Below are 14,111 nucleotides of genomic sequence, written 5' to 3' on the forward strand. Positions count from 1 at the left end.
GCAGAACTCTGTGAATAAATGACTTTGCCATTTTGGCGGAGCCTGTTTTTAAATTCTGATAGCTCATGTGGGGAAATGATCCCCCTGTCCGTTGCTTCAGGGAGGAGGGGAAGCAGGAGGTGAGGAGGCAGGAGTTGGCATATGTTGCATATTCCACCCAAACTACAGGTGGAACATGTAGCTTGTTTCAAAGGTGATCCTTTAAATGTATCCCTGAATGTACTGTAGCCCTGAGACTGGTTGTCTTTTGTGTTGGGCATCGGTCCTGCATGGATATATACCAAGGGATGCAAGTGAAAATCCACTCTGTTTTTGATTTGAGTTGTTGCATGTAGCTGCGCAGAGCACATGTGCTCCTTGGGCGGATAAACATGGCCTTCTGCAAGGGTGTAGGGTTCCATACACCCATGTGAATGAGGCCTTATACTTGGTTATGTACTAATCATTGTTGGCTTGCTTGATCAAAGCTTTGTTACTGTTAGATCTTCCCATCTTGCCTCATCAAGTAAGCATTGCACCATTTCTCCTTTTTTTCCTCAGGCACATGGTAGATGACATGTTGAGTGCGGATGATGTGAGTTGTAGTAGCTCACAAGTAAGTGCAAAGTCTGAGAAAAACATGGCAGACTTTGATGGTGAGGAGTCTGGTTGTGAGGAAGAACTTGTACAAATTAATTCCCATGCTGAGCTGACCTCACACCTTCAGCAGCACCTACCCAATTTGGCTTCTATTTACCATGAGCATCTGAGTCAAGGTAAGAGTTCTGTACGGCATCACTAGTGTAGTGTTTATATTGTATCATTACACATGCATGTGATCCATTTTTAAAGCAGGAACGCTGCTAAATACAGAGATGGAATACATGTATGGTAGCTGTTTTTTACGTGCCGAAAGATATGTATTTCTATCCAACTTTTCCTTAGATTTTCACAGCCCAATCACACATCACAATCAGGTGGTTGAGAAATAGTGTTCTCCCCTCCTCCATTGGCAGCCTTCTGACTGGACAGTGAAGGAGCAGCAACAAACTGATGAGGGTTATACCTTTTTGCTTGTTCTTCTCTCACCTCCTATCTGCATGCTGATTGTCAGACTTGCATGAAGCACCCCTGATTGGTTTCCAATCCCCCTCCACCAAATTCCTGTGTAAGTTGTGTAGTTTAGGGAACTGCTAGTTAAATTTGGTATTTCCACTAGTTTCATGCAAGTTTAAAGGGTCACTAAAAGGCAAAAAAAAAGTGTTTTCCTGAACCTTCTCTTCTTGAATTCCATTGCCAGTGATCTTGGCTAGAGATGTACTGAAATTTTGGCGGTTGAAAGAGATGGGCTGAAAATAATGTTTTTGGCATTTTGCCGATAATGATACCTAAATGCATGCGATTTTGCTGCAATTTTACATGCTTTTATGTGTTTTTCATAAAAAATAAGTGTGTGTGTAAAATATATATATATATATATATATAAATATATATATATATATATATATATATATATATATATATATATATATATATATATATATATAAATTAAAAAAAAAAAATTTTTGACTTGGGTTTTCAGCAAAGTGCATCCTGCATTTCCGGTACCAAAATTTCCATTCGGTGCGCCTCTGGCTCCTCCTCTTTTCTGTGTACCCCCTAGCAAGTTGCTTGCTTTGGGGGAACGTGAATGCTTGTTTCCCAGCTGTGTGCATCTGTGGAGCTGAGCTCCACAGACACACGCAGTGGGACTTGGTCCACCTCCTCCCTCCCCCCTCCTCCTTCCTCCCAGAATTTGACTGTAGAGCTGGGCTCAGGCGTGTTCGGGATCCTAGTCCTGACCCACCCACCCGATCCTGCTAGGAAGCGGACACTGCACACCGCTAATCACAGGCATTGAGACCTTTCCACAGATCAGGAAATGTCTCGCTGCCTGTGATTAGCGGTGTGCAGTGTCGGCTTCCTGGCTGGATCAGGCAGGTGGGTTGGGACTAGGATCCTGCACACAGCCCATCTCTAAGGCTGCATTCACACCTAAGCGACAGCCGCGTACGCGTGTAGCGGCAGATTTGCCGCGATTACAAATGTTTCTTTTTTTTTTTTTTTTCTAAAGTATTCCCATTGCTGTCTATGGGAAAACGCGCCTGTCGCGTGAAAAAAAGGGTCCGGGACTTTTTTTCAGGCGACAGGCGTTGCGCGTCTATGAGATGTGAACCATCTCCATAGACGGCAATGGGAATTCTCCCCTCAAGCGACAGAAGCGTCCCGCGTCGGGCGTTTTGTCGCTTAGGTGTGAATGGGGCCTAATTGACAGCAGCAGTAGCCCAAGTCCCTGTGTGGGGAGAGAAGAGATGCAGCCGTGCACAGTGCTCTGTAGGGGGGGAAACAAAAAATGTGTTGCTTTTTTTTTATGTTGCACAGTATTTGTGCAACCATTTATCAAAAATATAATAATTTTTAGAGTAATACTCCAATTTTATAGTAAAATATAAAATGGGGTTGCATTGAGTAAATGCAGGGCTAGATCTGTGCCTTAGTTGGTATAAATCTTTTGACAGGCTCTAATTTTAACCACTTGACAACCGGGCCTATTTTGGCACTTCTCTCCATGTAAAAATCCCTATTTATTTGCTAGAAAATTAATCGGAACCCCCAAACAGTATATATATTTTTTTTAGCAGACACCCTAGGGAATAAAATGGCAGTCATTGCAACTTTGTTTCATGAATTAAAAAATAACAAAACAGTAAAGTTAGCCCAATTTGTTTGTATAATGTGAAAGATGATGTTACGCCGAGTAAATAGATACTTTAACATGCCAAACTTCGGTACATAAAGATCTCCATAGGCGATGCTTTAAAATGTTTTACAGGTTACTATTATCGAGTTACAGAGGAGGTCTAGAGCTAGAATTGTTGCACACGCTCTAACGCACGCAACGATACCTCACATGTGGGGTTTGAACGGCGTTTACATATGTGGTTGGGACTTGCATGCGTGTTCGCTTCTGCACATGAGCTACCGGGGATAGGGGCTGTTATAAAAAAAAAAAGTTTTTAATTTTACTTAATTTTTTTATTTTTGTTTTTTTTGGATCTCTTTTATTCCTATTACAAGGAATGTAAACATCCCTTGTAATAGGAATCAGTGGAACAGGTCCTCTTTAGGGAGAGATGTGAGGTCATAAAGACCCCACATCTCTCCTCCAGGCTTACAAGCATGAAATCGGTGAAAAAACATTCACCGATCTCACACCGACAGCCACGATTGCCGCTTTGTTTACTTGCAGGTACGTCACGCCCGGGCCTCCGACGGTTATAGAGATGACTGGTGACGATCTGGTCCCCAGTCATCTCTATGCTTCCTCAGCCAGCGCCGGCCGATTCGCTCTCTGGGCCCCCGATGACATGGGAGAGCCCGGAGAAGCACCGGATGGATGCCCCCTCCCTTTGCCTAAAAGAACGATCAAGTGGCGGAACTGCCGCTTTGATCGTTCTTATTGTGCACAGAATCGCCGGCTGAAGACGGTGATATCTGAATGATGCCTGTAGCTGCAGGCATCATTCAGATATCACCGCACAAAGTCAAGGACGTAATTTGACGTTCGGCGGTTGTAAAGTGGTTAATTTTATAAAAAAAATAATATATATATATATATATATATATATATATATATATATATATATATATATATATATATATATATAATTCTTTTAAGAACACAGCTAGGTCATTCGTCCTGACTTGCACCATGCTGCACCATTTTTAATGTGTTTCCTATTATTAATAGGTTTAAAAATCCTCTGGTAATAAACTATTTTCCATAATGCTTTTTGCAGGGAAATGTACACAACATTCTCCAATTGTAAAATAAAATGTAGCAATGTTATGCTGTTGTATAGATGCCCTTTTTTTATTTATATCGTTTTTTTGGGGTATTTTCTGGCAACGTATTTATTTCCCTTATTGGTTGTTCAGGTCCCTCTGTACATAAACACCAGTACAACAGTAATGCAGTGATGGACATCAACTTGGACAATGTTTGCAAGAAGGGAAATACTCTCCTTTGGGATCTTGTTCAAGATGAGGATGCTGTGAGTTCATATGATAGAAGCAGTCAGAGAGCCCTGAATGCTCAGACATGGCATGTAACCAGCTCTGTTTTGTATTCTGTAGGTTCACCTGTCTGAGGGGTTAATTAATGAAGCAGAGAAGCTTCTTTGTTCCTTGGTTTGCTGGTTTACGGACAGGCAGATTAGAATGCGTTTCATTGAAGGCTGCTTGGAAAACCTTGCTAATAACAGGTAGGTGAAACGTAAATATTTCACATATATCGGTTACCCTAAATTTAAATGCAATAATAGAGGTATAATCTCAGTTGAATAAGTTGTACAATGTATATACAGCATAAACTTATGTTACTCTGGTTTTCAGTAACATGCTTGATATTTGATTTACCGTATATACTCAAGTATAAGGGGATTTTTTGGCTCTTTTTTTTTTAGGGGTGAAAATACCCCCCTCGGCTTATACTTGAGTCAGTACCTGAATTTTTGACAGGCGTCCATTTTTTTTTTAAAGTCTCTGCTTTCTCCTGGCGTTCCGTTCCGTGGTAGGCATTTGGCACTGTGTTCCGCCTATCGCGGAGGTCCACTCATCCTCGGACAGTTTCCCAGCAGACACTGTGTTCAGTGTTCTGCCAATCGCGGACGTCCTCTTGTTCGAGGATGAAAGAATGTCCGTGATTGGCGGAACACTGAACAGTGTCTGCTGGGAAACTGAGTCCATGGATGAGCGGACCTCCATGATAGGTGGAACACAGTGCCAAATGCTATCATGGAACGGAACGCCAGGAGGAAGCCGCGACTTTTAAAGAAAAAAATGGACGCCTGTCAAGAATGCCAAGATTTCTCCTCCATTCCTGTTCTGGAGACTACCTCCAAATTTTATTTTATTTTTTTTATTTTTCAGGTGAATCTACCTAACAGGGACACAGATGGCATTGGAAACCTGACAGGCATTCTAATAACAAACTTTATCCAAATAAAAAAAATAATCTTTCTTTTTAGTTCTACTTTAACCTTGGTCAATGCCTGCAGGAGGATTGAACTCTGTATAAAAGTTACAGGACAGCTCAAGTTTATTCCCTCCTACCACTAGCATGCATCATATATTTTTTTTTTTTTGCTAGTGGTCTAGGGGAATCTGTTCTGGGAAAATTCTAACAAATTTTTATCTTTCTGGTACAATATTTTTATTAACCACTTGCCGCCTGCCGACCATCAAATGACGGCTGGGCAGTGCGGCTCTTGTTCTGGCCGCGTGTCCTATGACATTCTTGTCCTTCTAGGGCTGGACCGTGCCAACACACAGATCCACGTCCTGCCAGGTGAGAGGAGACCAATGCTGTGTTCCCAGTACAGAGGTACACCGATCGGTCTCCTCCCCTTGCGAGTCCCCTCCCCCTACAGTTAGAATCACTCCCTAGGATACACATTTAACCCCTTGATCGCCCCCTAGTGTTAGGGTGGTCAACACAGGGTGCCTGAGCTTTTGGGCCCAGGGACTGGGATAGGCATAAGGAGTGGATGACCTAAAAAGGCAAAAAGAAAGTCACAGAGAGTCAAGGAGTTGCCTCAGGCTGGGGGGGGGGGGGGGGGTTGGGCTGTGGCCTGTTAACATTAATTAGGGAGGCCCAAGCCGGTCAGGTGTAAGGTTGCAAGAGCGTAGGACCACCATGGGGTCCACACCTTAAAGCGGGAGTTCACCCGGATTTTTTTTTTTAACATTAGATTGAGGCTAATTTTACTAAGCAGAATCAGGTGTTTTTTTTTAAATGAATGCAGTACTTACCGTTTTAGATATCGATGTTCTCCGTGGCTTCCGGGTATGATCTTCGGGACTGGGCGTTCCTATTTGATTGACAGCCTTCCGCTGGTCGCATACAGCGCGTCACCAGTTGCCGAAAGAAGCCAAATGACGGTGCGGCTCTATACGGCGCCTGCGCACCGACGTTCGGCTACATTCGGGAATTCGTGACTCGCTGTATGCGACCGTCGGAAGGCTGTCAATCAAATAGGAACGCCCAGTTCCGCAGCCCATACCCGGAAGCGGCGAAGAAACATCGATCTCTAAAACGGTAAGTACTGCATTCATTTAAAAAAAGAACACCCGATTCTGCTTAGTAAAATTAGCCTCAATCTAATGTTAAAAATTGATTTTTTGGGTGAACCTCCACTCCGAAATTTGGCGTGAGAGTAACTAAATGTTTTTACTTGAATAAAGGTTCTCAATATCGCTGGTCTCTGGGTTGCAACTGTCCAACATGGCCCATCCTCAGATTGGCCTTTGGAGTGCCGCAACCTGACCCGCTGCACTGGGCATTGTGGCACCAGCCTGGATATGATATTTGGGCACTGGGTTCCGCATAAGTCTCTCCAAGACACCAGGTAATAACTACCTAATTAGCTGCAGAGTGTTTTCCAGGCCCAGAGCGATTCGCATTGCTTCAGAGCTTGCCTGGTCTCCTAAGGCCCCGTACTCACGACCAAACATGTTTGCTGAAACTGGTCCGCGGACCAGTTTCAGCAGACATGTTTGGCCGTGTGTAGGCGTGAGCGGACCATTTTCGGGCGGATTGCACAGGTTTCCAGCGTACAACTGTTTCCTGGACTTGCTTTAAAACAGTCCGCTGGAAACCTGTCCGCCCGGACATGTATGGTCGTCTGTACAGACCTACCGTACATGTCCGGCCGCCCGCCATCCCTCGCATGCGTCGAATGACTTTGACGCATGCTTGGAAGCATTTAAAAGGCAGGCCCGCCCACGTCGCCGCGTCATTGTTGCGGCGACACCGCGGACACGCCCCGCGTATTGTTTACGCGCGGACTTCTGTTCGATGGTGTGTACAGCCATCGAACAGAAGTCCCCGGGCAGACATGTCTGCTCGTGAGTACAAGGCCTAAGGCTTGTTCTTGGCGAAGATGTGGTACTCTGACCTGATAGACTAATGGCAGATGTGCTGTTGGCTCTGTGAGATTGTTTGTTTGAAACATCTTTTTCAAGGACGGATTTACCTTCCTGCCCTAGTCTCGGTCTAATCGCCACTCCTTAATAATGGGTCAAATCGACAATGAAGAGAAAGTTTGAAGGAGCAGGATGGATAATTTTTCTCAAACTAATTTCTAGTAGTGTGGTTTTCTGTCCATTCATTCTGATATTAAATGTTAAAAGCAAAGAAAATCTTTCGAACGACATTCGAATGTTCTGAGAATTTATGTACACATTTTCCTAAGACTTTTCCGAACAGTTTTTTCATTAGAAATTATACACGTCTGTGGCCAGCTTAATGCGTTATAGTCTGACTGTAAATACAGTACGTAAGTAAGCGCCTTCACACAAGGTTAGGGAGTGTGTTTACTGGCCACATCACCAGGTGAAAATTAAAGGCAAAAACCTGAAACAAAAAAAACAAATGTAGCCACTACATCCAAGGACTGGTAAGCTGCAATAGATTTGGTCTTGGGTCTAGAGTATGTTTTAAAGATCATCCTACCAAAACTGATATTTTCGTAATGGGTGATTGCTGGAAGAGTCGCATACTGGCTGTGTTTAAGTCCTAGTGACTCCGATTGCAAAATCCTCACTGCTGAGTTCTTGAGCCTGCCACCTCCCATAATGTATTCTTCGTCTTGATTTTGAAGTCCTCCAGAATGTAAAGTGACTGAGACTACTTATAATTGTCTGGGTAGGTAGGCAGTCATCGCTAGAAGCTCAACTGAACACATACACAGGGTCCCAGAAACCATTTTATGAAGCTGGTGCTCAGCTAAATAATAAAATATTAATTTTCATTGGCTGTTTTTAATTGACTTTTTGAGTAGCGCAACGATCTGAGTTATGTCTGTCCTGCATGTCTTAATACTTTATACATTAGAGATATGTGAGCTAAGAATCCCCCAATAAATATATTATTTTTCTCCATTTGTAATTTTTAGGTCTGTTGTTGTGTCTCTAAGACTTTTACCTAAATTATTTGGGACCTTTCAGCAGTTCGGGAGCAGTTATGACACCCACTGGATCACAATGTAGGTTTTTTTTATTTTATGTTATTATAGTATTATATATGTAGGGTTAATGAACTACACCTTTTATCAGTTAAAGTGGCAATAAACACCTGAATGTGATTTTTAACTACAGGTAAGCTTATAATAAAGCTTACCTGTAGGTAAAATGAATATCTCCTAAACGTGCACTGTTTAGGAGATATTCCTGTAAACCGCAGCCAGTGACGTCACCGGCACATGCGCTCTGAAGGAACGGTATACCCATGCCATTCCTTCAGAGCTGCATGCCACGGCCGAGACTCCCGCACCCATGAGTGGGAGGGGCATCATCGCGACACGGTAATTCAAGTGGTCACAGCCCGCCAACCTGCAAGGATAACCGAGTGAAGATGAAAGCCTCTGCAGCCGTGACAGAGCGCCGCTGGAGGTCTTCATTTTAATGCAAGTCTTTCATAATGTGCTGGTATGCAATTCACATGTTCTTAACTCAATGTAAGAGAATGATTTTTTTTTTCTTGTAACCCAGACTTAACTACCACTATAATTTTTTTATTTTTTTATTTTACTTGTATGGTTAAAGCCCAACTCCGGGTAGAAAAAAAATATTTTTTATTTTGGTTAGTGAAGAGGAACTATTCTGGTTACTCGATCCTCTGGTCTAAATGATGTCAGAACTCTAGAGTGCAGGGGTGCCAAGGTTGCAGGGACTGGTCTGGCTGTGGGCAGGATCGGTTAAGTCAATTTTTCCTGTTCTATCTAAGCAGTTAACTCTTGCAATACGGGCAAAACCCCACTGCAAGGGATAATTTCTTATTTGCACACAGTTGAGCTTTAATTAAAGTTATGGTATGTCTGAATCATTGTATATTTTATTTTATGGAATCTCCAGCTATATAATATTCTCATGATATGGCCAAGTACCACTTTAAGAGTTTGTCAGTGCAGATCAACTCTGGAAGAAGTGTTTTTTGGATATTGCACTTTCCCTAAGAAAAGAAATTCCCTTCAGACGGGAAGCATTGCCCGTAGTGTCCAATGTTATTAGCTGCTTAGGTTTTCTATGGTAATTCTGGATAGCATTTGTTGACCACATTTCACTTTCTCATCAGCTAAGGGCAGTTGCAAGAGTAAATTGTAATTCATGCTTCACTTTTTTAAATATTTTTTGCCGATTGTGGCCTTACTGGATACCTAGGTAATTTCACAGAGTGATCCCCAGTTTAGAAACCTGCAGTTGGATAGTATGGGCTGCTCCACCTGTAGGCAAATTTTGAGGTTGCATTGTAGCTAGAAAGCATGATGGCTCTCCATGGAAAGTACTACTCGTGAGTCAGATCAGGGTGCGGTTTTCAAGGGGGTTTTAAGAGGAGGGGGAACACTATGTTGACTCTACATGGGATTTACTTTACTTTTTTTTTTTCTGTTTTGGAAAATCCTTTTTACAGTTTTTGTCCTATTTCTTCATCCTGGGTGACTGTAACTGTGGCCAGGTTCTTTCCAAGCATTGTGGTTATGCTATAGCTCATGGCTGTGTAGTCCTTCAGTTAAATGTTGACTGCAATGAAAATTGTATTGCACAAAACACTGAAATCCTAGGCTTTGGGCCAATAAAATATTTTCTTCTAAAATGATCAATAAAGAAATAGGAAAACAAGTGCTACTTTAAAGTGATTCTGAAGATTTATTCTCTTTGCTTCTGTGTGAGCCAATGAGGGGAGAGAGACCCGGGAGAGCCATGCACATCGCTGGATAGAGATGGGGCTCCCTTAAAGTGGTACTATAGGTTCAGTTTTTTTTTTGTTTTTTTTAAACCAACATGTCATACTTGCTTCCACTGTGCAGTTCGTTTTTTCACAGAGTGGCCCCCGATCATCCTCTCCTCCCTGTAAGGGCTAACCCCCTCTGGGAAGCTCTCTCCCGAGGGGGCTATCTTGTGGGCGCGCTCCCATGTGATGCACTCGGCGGCCATGGCCGCCGAGTGTATGACTCGGCCCCGTCGCGTCATTGAATTTGACAGGAGTGGGACCCAATGTCTGCGCTGCTATCAATCTAACCAATGAAGAGCCAACAAGCCGTTTGGAAAGCGATGCAGGATCGTGGCCACTGAAGTTCGGGGCTCAGGTAAGTAAAACGGGGGCTCGGGGGGGACGAAGAGTGCAAGATGTTTTTTCCACCTTAATGCATAGGATGCATTAAGGTGAAAAAACACAAAGCTTTACAACCCCTTTAAGTATAAGGGGCCTGGGAGAGGGGTAGCTGCATCCTGAAGGTGTTTTACCTTTGTGCATAGAATGCTTGAAGGAAAAAAAACTTCTGTCTTTTAGAAACCACTTGAAAATTTTGTAAAACAAGACATACACATCTGTTGCTAACACAAACACTACTAAATATTTTAGATTTTGTTTTTTTTAATGTTGCCATGGAAATTTTTCCTTTTTTACAGTGTAATGTTTTATGTATAAACCTTATAACTCTCTTTTTAGGTGGGCAGAGAAGGAACTCAACATGATGAAGCTTTTTTTTGATAATCTGGTGCACTATATCCAATCCATCCGTGATGGGAGGCACAAACATGTTTTGTAAGTGTATATAGAAAATCTGCTGACATCGTCAAAAATATACAAAATGCAGCTTAAAGTTACACTACACAATATTCTTTTTCAAAAATTATCCATGCTCATCCTTTGCTTAATGGGTCCAGTAATCTATTTTTCAGAATTGAGTTTTTCTGCCACCTTATATATACCTCTGTGTGTTCCTGATCCTCTCCAGTCCCCTCTCTCTTCCATTTATTTGGAACAAGTAGTGTACTGTCCTTGTAGTCATGTGCACTGCTCTACACATTTCAAATCCCATAGTCCCTAGACCATCTTGGGAGTGAGTAAGAGAGAGGTTGGCTACTTTCCTACATACAGTGGGACTATTAAGAACAAATGTCACCACCCTCTAACAGGTAGTCAGATCACAGCAACACAAATGGAACTTGGAGAGGGCTGAGAGAACGTTACTTTTTTTTTTTAACTAGTTTTTCTCTTTAAAGTTGTAGGGATTTATTGTTTACATTCCTTTTATATGCTGTTTAAAGTGGTTGTAAACCCACTTTTCTCTTATCGTCCATGGACGGACACAGCTCCTTAAATCTTGACAAGTGGGTTATGTTCCCTGTTTACAGGAGAGGACTAGGCAGAAACATGTTAAATAGTTAAATACATGTTACATTAACAGAGTTGAACAGCCCCGCCCAGGGGGCGGTCCCTCCAGACATAACCCTCCTCACTGCAGCATGCAGCCTCAGTTTCGTTCTGCCTAGCAAAGGAGAAGGACGTATGGCTCCCTTTGGGCCCAGCGCCCTGAGGAGAAATTTTATTTTATTTTATTTTACTTTACTTTTTCTTGAAGAATCTTCTTTCAACTGTCGGCTGAGAGACAGGCTGGATAATATAGATCCTTGTAGTCTACTCAGTCCGACCAGCAAGCGTGGGCACACCTTTGCAAAGAGGCTTGGTCTGCCACGCCATACCCCATGACTCCTGGGGTGGCCGGTGAGCTTTGCTCCGAGGTCCACATATGACTGGGCTGTGGTGTTGTCTCACTTCTGTCTCCCAATTGATGGTGGCTTCACATGTGGACTCTCTGATCAGAAGTGCATTCTTTGATCAAAAGTGCGAGTTAAAAACCAGGAGTTTGAAACAGGAGGTAAGACAGGAGTCTTCATTATTTTTTTCAATCACTGATCCAGAACAAGCTTGCAGCTAATAAAGTTGGAACTCTTGCTATATAGATTCAGCGGTGCAGCAGACGCTCTCATCTTAGTCTGCTCACCCCAGGGATAGTGAGAGCAGGACGCTCTCAAACGAGTCGGCTCTCCCCAGGGATAGTGCAGCCAGGCAGGGTCCTCTCGGCTGCTGCAGACACAGCACAAAAAAACAGGACTAAGACCCCCCCCCCCCCACACCCCCCTAGCCAATTGATCCAGGGTTGCACCGATCGCCGTTAAGGGGTCAGGAAGGAATTTTTCCCCCCGATCGCTGCAGATTGGCACAGCACGCCTGGGGTTTTTCGCCTTCCTCTGGACCAATCGGGGAGAGAAGACTCAACGAGTGACGGCTCACTTGGACAGTCTTCCACCCATCACGTCCGGCGTCTCGCGGCTCTTCCCGCATCCGCGCCAGACCAGGCCTCATTCGCGGCCGCCGCAATTAGGAAAGACTGACGACAATGTGACTGGCGACAATGGCTAATCTGCGATACTCTGCGGACTCTATTCGGGGTCTGAGACAATTCGCAACAGCATTACCAGCCGTCACCAAAAAGGCCTTAAAAATAGAGCAACTTTTGAGATTCGATCGACCATCAAAAATGTTAACTATTTAACCCAGCTCAAGCACATATCATGTGCTTTGATCAACACAAGATCGGCAGTAAAACACCGATTAGAAATCCACGATTTCTTACTACAAAACGATCTAGACTGCCTCTTTATTACAGAAAGCTGGCTCTCAGACGACTGCAACACCATTCTCGGAGAATTGGTGCCAGAAAACTATCGCATTATAACGGAAAACAGAATAGGGCAAAGAGGAGGAGGCCTGGCAGTGATCCATAAGTTTCACCTTGCAATCACTAAGCCGGTCCTTCAAAATCCTCTTCCATTCATGGAAACCCTTACTCTTCAACTTCAAACTTCCCCCCAGGAGACTGTTCACATTCTCCTCTGCTATAGGCCACCTGGGCCAAAATCGCAGTTTTTGCCTTCATTAACGGAGTTTATATCCACTTATACCCTTAACAGCAAACACCTTTTGCTGCTCGGGGACTTTAATCTGTGGGCCAACTCCCCACAGGATCCCATTGCGGATGCCTGCATCGATCACCTGGAAGGATTAGGACTACAGCAACTTATATGCGGACCCACGCATGCTTCAGGTCACACACTCGACCTAATTTTCAGACAAAATCTGAAAATAAGCATTTTAGAAAATGAACCATTGCCATGGACAGACCACCATGCAATTAATTTCATAATCTCCAAAATTCCCCCAGTGATAAAAGCACCCAAGCCGGTGACAATACACTGGGCTAGATCTCAGAAGAAGCTCCATTCGGAACTCTTCAAATCTACCTTGGGAAACAGAATCAAAACAATCCATCCACATCAAACAGCCGCAGATACACTGGAGGCCATAAACGCAGCCCTGCTACAGTCAGCCGATTTAGTAGCACCGAAACGCAAAGCCTGCATCCGAAAAAGAAAGTCCGGCTGGTTCAACAACCAGCTGTCGCTTCTGAAGCAAGAGCGCAGAAGGGTGGAAGCCGCCTGGAAAAGAAGCCCTGCAGAGGATAACCTCATCATCTACAAGGCAATAACAACACGATATCATAAAGAAATCTTCAAAGCCAAGAAACTTCATTTTTCTATGGCGATTAACAGCGCCCTAAACCGCCCCCGCGAACTCTTCAAGATGGTCACCCAGACCATGAATCCAGGATGTCTTGAAGTCCCCAACTCAGACACCCAAGAGTTCTGTAATGAACTATCGGATTTCTTCATCAACAAAATTGAAAGAATCCGGGAAAGCATCTTGCAAAACAATACCCCCCTCAACCCCACCGTCAATCAACCACAAAACACCCACAGAAACGCTCTACAATCAACTAAGTTCACTCTGGAACCGATCTCCATCGATACCACAAATATATCATTGGTGCTTTGCGGAACAGCTCATCGCCCAATGATATCATCCCCACCAAACTGCTGAAGGAATGTGCCGACATCCTGGCACCACCCATCACACAGCTTATAAACCAGTCATTTAAGGAAGGCACAGTGCCATCCCTGTTGAAAGAGGGCACAATCCAGCCCATCTTGAAAAAACCTAACCTGGATCCCAAGGACCCAACTCACCGCCGTCCCATAACAGGCCTAAATGTTCTCTCCAAGATAATGGAGAAAGTAGTGGTACAACAGCTGCAACAGCATCTAGATACCCACAATCTACTGGATCCATTACAATCAGGCTTCCGTCCCGGACACGGGACAGAAACGGCCTTACTCAAAATATGGG

At 43.7% G+C, this 14,111-nt stretch overlaps 1 protein-coding gene across 1 annotated transcript in view; it reads left to right on the plus strand.

Moving 5' to 3' along the window:
• USP34 (ubiquitin specific peptidase 34) overlaps positions 1-14,111 on the plus strand; it is a 199,320-nt gene that overhangs the window by 22,940 nt on the left and 162,269 nt on the right. Inside the window, exons 12-16 of the mRNA XM_040347825.1 lie at positions 541-755; positions 3,959-4,074; positions 4,157-4,284; positions 7,978-8,067; positions 10,530-10,625. Of these exons, the coding sequence (XP_040203759.1) occupies positions 541-755; positions 3,959-4,074; positions 4,157-4,284; positions 7,978-8,067; positions 10,530-10,625 (645 nt within the window). The remainder of the gene's footprint in view (positions 1-540; positions 756-3,958; positions 4,075-4,156; positions 4,285-7,977; positions 8,068-10,529; positions 10,626-14,111) is intronic.

This window comes from Rana temporaria, chromosome 4 (genome assembly GCF_905171775.1).
Source record: "Rana temporaria chromosome 4, aRanTem1.1, whole genome shotgun sequence".
NCBI classification, from domain to species: Eukaryota; Metazoa; Chordata; class Amphibia; order Anura; family Ranidae; genus Rana; species Rana temporaria.